This window comes from Aegilops tauschii, chromosome 6 (genome assembly GCF_002575655.3).
Source record: "Aegilops tauschii subsp. strangulata cultivar AL8/78 chromosome 6, Aet v6.0, whole genome shotgun sequence".
NCBI lineage: Eukaryota > Viridiplantae > Streptophyta > Magnoliopsida > Poales > Poaceae > Aegilops > Aegilops tauschii.
Window position 1 is genome coordinate 65119673 of NC_053040.3, and position 7976 is coordinate 65127648.

Here is a 7976-nt window from a genome sequence, read left to right on the forward strand (position 1 = left end):
ACATGTGTTGTTCTAATCCCCAAGACTAGAAATCCTGAAAGTATGAAGGACCTCCGACCGATCAGCTTATGCAACGTTGTATACAAGCTAATATCCAAGGTACTTGCCAATAGGTTGAAGCAAATCCTCCCGGATATTATTTCTCCTAACCAAAGTGCTTTCGTCCCTGGCCGGATGATTACGGACAACATCCTGCTCGCATACGAGTGCACACATTATATGCAGAATAAGAGGAAAGGGAAGGAAGGGTATGCGGCAGTGAAACTTGATATGAGCAAGGCATATGATAGAGTCGAGTGGCACTTTTTGGAGAAGATGATGGCAAAGCTTGGATTCCAGCAGCAATGGATCGAACGCATCATGATGTGTGTAACTTCGGTATCCTACAAAGTCAGGGTCAATGGAGAACTCACTGATGTCATTGTGCCGCAGAGAGGGCTCCGACAGGGCGACCCTCTCTCTCCATACCTGTTCCTTATCTGTGCGGAAGGTTTCTCTTCTTTGCTGAATAAGGCTGAGGCAACGGGATCCTTAAGTGGTATTCAAATTTGCAGTACAGCCCCTAGTTTCAACCATCTACTGTTTGCGGATGACTCACTAGTGCTCATTAAAGCTTCACGAGAGAGCGCTACGTCACTGCAGAATATCTACAACTATATGAAGTGTGCTCGGGGCAGGTAATCAATCTTGAAAAGCCCTCTGTCATGTTTAGCAAGAATACAAAGGAGGCACAGAAAAAGGAGGTGCTGGATGCGTTACATATTAGAGCTGAGGCGAGGTCGGAAAGATATTTGGGGCTGCCAGTCTATGTTGGACAAGCTAAGAAGCAAGTCTTTGCATATCTGAAGGAGAGGATTTGGCAGAAAATTCAGGGATGGCAAGAGAGACTACTGTCAAAAATGGGCAAGGATGTGCTTATTAAAGCTTGTGCTCAGGCAATACCAACCTTCGCTATGTCTTGTTTTGATATAACAAAACTCTGTGTGAAGAGATTGGCATGATGATATGTAGATTTTGGTGGGCCAAGCAAGAAAAGAAGAACACAATGCACTGGCTGAGTTGGGAGCTTTTGACAAGGCCAAAAAAGGAGGGGGGGATGGGGTTCCGAGACATATATGGCTTCAACCTTGCGATGTTAGCACGGCAGGCCTGGCGTATGTTATCCAACCCCGATTCCCTCTGTGCAAAGGTTCTCAAAGCAAGATACTTCCCACGATCATCGATTCTTGATGCTGCACCGCACCCTGGAATTTCCTATACCTGGCGAAGCATTCTGAAAGGAGTGTCACTTCTGAAAGAAGGCCTTATATTCAGAGTGGGAGATGGAACCTCGGTGCGAATTTGGGACGACCCGTGGCTGAACAGAGAGCATGTGAGAACTGTTTTGACGCCAAGGGGACGATGTTTATTGACCCGAGTTTGTGAACTGGTCGACCCTGAAACCCAACAGTGGGATGAACAGCTAGTGCGTGCAATCTTCAGAGAGGAAGAAGCTAGAATCATCCTTGCTACACCTGTCCGTGAGGAGGTCGAGGACTTCTATGCCTGGTATTATGACAGCAAGGGCCAATTTTCAGTTAAATCTGCCTATAAGTTGTACATCAGTATACGAGACTCAGGTCTGCCTCAAGCATCAAACCACCGGGTAGCAGATTGGGAGTGGAAGGAGATATGGTCCTTACCTTGCCAACCAAAGATTCAGCAGTTCATGTGGCGCCTTGCGCACAACAGCCTACCACTGAAATTGAATATGAAGCGGAGAGGAATAGAATGTGACACTCTCTGTGTTTGCTGCCGGCGACGAGATGAAGATGGGGCACACTTATTCTTGCACTGCAAGCAGGTCAGGAAAGTTTGGTTAGCGATGCAGCTAGAACCAGAGCGGCAGCGAATGTGCACGAGCAGAAATGCTTCTGAACTTATGCATGAGATACTTCAACTACCAGAGCCCAAGAAAGTACTGATTACATGTCTTCTGTGGCGGTGGTGGACCTGGCGAAACAAATTGAATGCGGGAGACAAGGCGGGATCTGCTGAGCGGCTGCCGTCGGAGATCAATCACTGGGCCACGGACTCCCTCGCGCTGTGCAAACCACCTTGTCCCGACAAGCAGCCATGACAAATTCAGGAGTGGAACAAACCTCCGGAGGACTTCCTGAAGATCAATTGTGATGGAGCCTTTTCAGCAGAACAGATGACGGGTGGCTGGGGCTTTGTGGTGCGGGACCACCAGGGTGATATCTGTGGTTCTGGAGCTGGACGGCTGCGCTATGTTGCATCGGCGACTCAGGCAAAAGCGGAAGCCTGTGCGGCAGCCCTGGTGGCGGCATCGAACTGGGGCATGACAAATATTCAGGTCGAACTGGACTGCCAGGTCCTTGTCAAGGCGCTGAAGGGAACAGAGGCGGACCGTGCTCCTGAAGGCCTCCTGTTCAGGGAGATTCGTCAATTCGCTAGGCTAAATTTTAGCACAGTTTCCTTTTCTTTTGCCCCGAGGGCATGTAATAAGCTTGCGCATGCTTTAGCTGCCTATGGTGCTTGCCATGAGGCAAGTGGAGAAACCTGGTCTGGGGATCTCCCTGACGATGGAGCTGTACGTTTGGCCAGCGTCTTGGCTGAGCCGGTGTGAAGTATGGAATCGCTGCGTTCCATTTCAAAAAAAAGATAGTATTTGCAAGGCATGCAACCTAAGGAAGGGGCCATCAAAGAAACTAGATAGGAAGTGCGGCTTGCCGCACCCAGCAGCGATGCTGCCGGCAACAATCATATCTGATCCAGTAAGTCATAGGAGCATTGCAAATAAAAAAAATAAAAAATCATATCCAATCCGGTAATAGTCATATGAGCATTGCAAATATAGAAAATAACAATGATATTGGTTCAGTAAGTGCCATACACCAAATCATTATCTATGAGTAAGATAAGAAATTTAAGATGTGTTTTAGCTGTGGATAACATATTGGATATAATATATTGACAAAGATAATGAACAGTTCAGCCATAAGCATCCTCATAAAGAGAATTCTGGTTTACAACACTGGTAGTCACATGAAAATTTATCCAAAAATGGGCATATATGCTAAGTCAAAGAAGAACAGTACAATGATACATTGAGCTTATATAGCATACAAAAGGCAGGCTATGTAGACATAAAACATCATCGATATAATTATTCATAGATTCAGATATAGACCGGATATGTTCTACATACATAGTACATGACTTAGTTGGTTCATCCTGATCTACTCTCATACGATATGGTAGACAAAAGATAGCACTCGGCGTACATAAGGACCTTGATCGCCGTCATGCCTTCCTGTTGCCTCTTGACTTAATCAATTGCCTTCAAAGAAGCATCAAGGAACCACATTAGTGGCTACATAAGCAAGTAGAGTAAAAGTACTGACCAATATCTAAAGATACTAATCACAATCACAATTCATTCTCGAGTTTACTTCATAATTAGCACGAACATGTGGGAAGAGGTGGCAACTCACCTACGGCAAGGAGCATAAAAATTATTAGGAGCTATTCCTTTCCCGTAGTATGAACATGACGCCGCTGCCTTGCACCTTGATGCGCCGCCATTGCGACCAGCCAATTAAAAGGAGGTACCTATTTGTATCTGCAGCAACACATTTTGTTTAGGCAGCTTCAATAATATCTAAAGAAAGACCATTATGCTGATTACAACAGCAGGAAAGAGTAGTGTTTTGAATCAGATAACGAATCACTTGTATTCTATACCTAAGCCCTTATGATGTGCAGCAAGATGACCAGCCACGACCTAGAGGTCGATAAATTTAGTCAAGGGACATATAGCCTTTCGATTACTTCCTATGTTATCAAAGGGGACATGGATGCGGAGGTGATTGACATGCTGAAGATGCATAATGGATTGACTGATGTAAAATAACGCCCCTCTTGCCACAAACCCCCATTACTTTGAGCATGAGGGATTTTCTTAGGCCTGGTAGCAGCATGATCCTCGGTTAATATGCGAGAAACATACTTTGTGACCATATTAGATACAACTATAATAATGATATGAAACGGATACCTGAAATGAAAAACCACACATGGCATGCTCTATTTCTCGCCTCTGGCTTACCTCCTCCAATGCAACAAATAGATAGGCAATCTGCGTAAAAAATATATAAAAATTTGTAAGAAAATAATGATGCATCTCTGCTGGTATGGATTGAAAATCAAGGAGAGGAAGTGAGCATAAAAACACAAGGAATTATCAATATCAAAGGAGTACACTAACTGGTAGGATAGTGATGTACATGAAAAACTAATACAATGGAGCTACCAAGATTAACCAATAGAAATTTAGTAATCTTACTGGCTGGAAAAGCCATTCACTCATTAGGAAGAGTATATAAGAAGCAATTATGCAAGACAGAGCAGTATCCGCATGATTAAATGACATCACAATTATTTATCGTAAACTCAAAATGTAGGGAGGTTTGTACCAAAACAAAGATCCAGGCAAGCCTGAGTGGCTGAACCATTTAGAATGAATGTTTCTAATTCTCTTACTGTCTTGTTTGGTAAGCAAGCCCGCACGAATTCCATTGTAATTCTCCTACTGTCTTGTTAGGTAAGCAAAACATATGAATAGTTAAAATCTGATTATTACTATGAGCTAATAAAGAAATTCACGGAATATATAGCTAAATCTGAAAAACCAAATATAATCATATATATGAGAAGGTAGGTATATGTATTCTATGACCAAGAACGACCCAGAAAACTGCAAGGAGAATCTACTGAGTTTGCTACGAACGACACTCCTGCAGGAAAAACAGTAGCAACACATGTAGTACTATAAGAAATTTAACTCTGTTAATGGTAACTAACTACCAGAGTCAAAAAATAGTGGGATTCGTAATAAAAACCTGACTTAGTAGGATTTGTAATCAAAACCTGACTTAAAGGTACTAACCACTATTGTTGTTGACAAAGAATTGCAACGTCGGATCATAATAAATGAATTTCAACTTAAAATCATAAAAGATGAATCTCCATCAGTGCCATGTGGGATGTGGCTGCAAAGAGCATGTCAAGAACCGAGTGGAGAGAGAGAGAGAGAGAGAGAGAGAGATGGAGAGATGGACCTGTAGGTCATCGGCAATTAGTACGACGACATCCTTGATGGTACCCTCTTGTACATGGTGATGGTGGTGTCTTCACCAGTTAAGGTAAGCCATGACCTCGTCTGGCTCTAGTGGCGACCTGCAAGCCAAGGCGATGGAAAGAGCATCGATCAGAGAGAGAGAGAGAGAGAGACCAACAACAGAAAAAAGAACAAAGAATATAGGACAATACAAATAAAAAAACTTAATTTATAGTCCGAAAAATTAATCATCAAGTAAATTAACTCAATCAATTAATACTACTTTCGGGCAAAAGACCTGAGCCTTAAGCATAATATAAACACCAAACTATATGGATCACATTCAAGATTCTGGTGCATAATCAGTCATGACTTCGATGTGATTTTGACAGCATGAATCAAACCAAAAGTACATTCATTTACTGAGCTAGCCACCTTTTGTGAATCTTCATAAGGAATCATGCATAAGAAGAGTAGTAGGGGAAACTTGGCAAACATCAATCTTTCCTTATGCTATATTTTGAAGAGTTTGGTCGTCTACGCAGAACAATTAGCAGTGCAATCCTGCAACCAACCTTCTTTTTGATATCCCATGTTGTGCATCCAGCTCCGCCTATTGCTCAGCCTCGGCTGTGCTACCATGGAAAGAGAGCACCCATGTTAGCTTCCCAAGTCAGAGGATGTAAGTTAAAGTTCAGGAGGCAGAACACAATTTGAACTTAGATAGAACAAAAACTATTTATTGAAACAAGGCTCAGTAAATTAGATTGCACGCAGCTTGAGGGAGACATATAAAATTACTTGCCACACACGTGTGCACACACACACACCTAAATAAACTAATAAATGAATACCAATGACATAACTGCTCGGAAATTCTACAAGATCATCACGATTATTTCAGTGCTGGCATGAAACTAAAGAATGTGGTGGTCAACATTTGCATCTTTCAGAACATAAACAGTAAAGTTCGATTGATACTTACTATTTTCATAAATCAACGTGGTGGTCAACATTTGCATCTTTCAGAACATAAATAGTCATAAATCAACATGGTGGTCAACATTTGCATCTTTCAGAACATACACAGTCAAGTTCGATTGATACTTACTATTTTCATAAATCAACGTGGATGCTAGACCATCTAGCTCTGAAACTTCCTCCTGCAAGACTCCTTCCTCATCACCACTTTGCAGGTGCCCACCCGTTCTTTGCATTACAGGCTTCATTATTAAAACTCATCCCCTCTTCCCACATATGAAGATAAATGTCCACCAATGCTAGTACAACAGAAGCTGAAGTTCAAGTAATCAGTTGCTATCAAATCAAACCTTCAATACTGAATTAGAGTACATCTTCATAAAACTTTATGCAGACTCACATGTGAAAGGTAGCAAATAACTGCAATAATAGGTAGCCAATAAAACATCAAATTCCAAGCGTTTCCACTCACAGTTTCACAGACATACAATAGTCCAAAGATGCTATCTAACCATTAAGTAAGTTAAATCTAATAATTAGTCCAACTAACCGAGTCAATCCCTAGGTCTAGGAACCACAGCAACCAAAGCATAAAAACATCTGTAAAATCACCTCTTAGAAGCATCACACAGCAGATCTAACATGGTAAACACTCATTCATGTCTCAGAAAACAAAGAAATGATCTCAGACCGGCTGAAACCCAGTCACGCATTTCATCTAGCAGGTGAGAAGCAGGGGAGCAGGCAGAACCTCACCTCACAAAGAAGGATCACGCAGACACACAAGTAGAGAGCAAACCAGACGCAGTAGCCCTGCAAACAAGAAGAAAGGAGAGGGAACAAACAAGAACATGTCAGTATAGATCAATCAATGACGGGAGCAGCGGGAATCAACCAAATAAAACAAGAACCTCACCCTAGCAAAACGCAACAGCAGAACTCCAGCTCGTCTAGATTGTGGCCAGCAGCTCCCCCACCAGAGAAAGAGAACTCGGGGAGGTCGATGTTGCACAAAGCAGAGGCGGAGCCGGCCGGAGGGAGCCGGCGACCGCGCGGGGGGGCGCTGCAGGCGGCCCGTGGGCGCGCAACCGCTGTAGGGGCGCAGTCAGGGGCGGCGGAGCCAGCGTGGCGCAGGAGGAGGCGCCGCGGCGCGGCGCGGGCTGGACGAAGTGGAGCCGGTGCAAGTGCGGGGGGGGGGGGGGGGCGACGAACTTGGCGCACGCGGACTCGGGCGCGTCCGCGGAGAGGTGGAGTGGGCGGGCCGCCAGTCCTCGGGGCGGGGCGGAGCAAAGGACGCGCGGCCGCGCGAGGGGAAGACGGATCATCGATGGGTGCCCAGGCGAGCGGCGGAGGCCGGCGGCGGGGCAGGGAGGCGAGCGCGGGCTAGGGTTTGGAGGGGGAGAGAGAGGCGGGGCGTGAGGAAGAGGATAAGGAGCGGCGCGAGTGGGAGAGGAGCCAGCTAGGGTTATCTCCACGGGAGCCGCCCCTTTTATACCTCCAGTGCGTGAAATGACGAAAACCCTCGGCGGAGCAGGCTATTTACCCGCGGTGGCACGACCGGGGCATTGCAGCGGTCTCGTTTTCGATCGGACGGCGAGGATCGAACGCCGGATTGATCAGACGGCCAGTACAAGTCGACCCGGAGATCCGACGGCCATTACGCGTCAGGGAGCTCGATCGGACGGTTCAGAATCCAAACGCACGGGGAGGCTTCGTTTTGCTTCGGACTCTAACAATGGGATGAGGCAATGTGGAACTTTACGAGAAGATGTATCTTTTTCTCGTTCTCCGTTTCTCTTTTTCAAGAAGATGTATGGCTGGGTTTAAAAAGGGCGTCGAAGGAAATGAATTAGAGAGAGAAAAAGGAACTTTT

At 45.0% G+C, this 7976-nt stretch overlaps 1 protein-coding gene and 1 long non-coding RNA gene across 12 annotated transcripts; one reads left to right on the forward strand and one right to left on the reverse strand.

Annotated features, from left to right (window-relative positions):
• The first annotated feature begins 2194 nt into the window (after positions 1-2194).
• LOC141025822 (uncharacterized) lies at positions 2195-2629 on the forward strand. The gene has a single exon (XM_073501748.1). The coding sequence runs from the start codon at positions 2195-2197 to the stop codon at positions 2627-2629; it is 435 nt and encodes a 144-aa protein (XP_073357849.1).
• Positions 2630-2986: 357 nt separating this feature from the next.
• Positions 2987-7559, reverse strand: LOC141025530 (uncharacterized). 11 transcript variants are annotated; one of them, XR_012187169.1, is made up of 9 exons: positions 7020-7559; positions 6860-6916; positions 6234-6417; positions 5698-5752; positions 5124-5241; positions 4061-4141; positions 3748-3970; positions 3498-3625; positions 2987-3343 (listed from the first exon to the last, which is right to left on the reverse strand). It is a non-coding gene; the product is annotated as an uncharacterized lncRNA (long non-coding RNA). The 11 variants fall into 11 exon arrangements; XR_012187170.1 differs by lacking the exon at positions 3748-3970 and adding an exon at positions 4479-4594; XR_012187173.1 differs by adding an exon at positions 4479-4594 and having other exon boundaries at positions 3498-3970.
• Between the last annotated feature and the right edge of the window lie 417 nt (positions 7560-7976).

Bases quoted from the DNA above. Each gene is read 5' to 3' on its own strand.
- LOC141025822 (XM_073501748.1), top strand. From the start codon at position 2,195: ATGACGGGTGGCTGGGGCTTTGTGGTGCGGGACCACCAGGGTGATATC.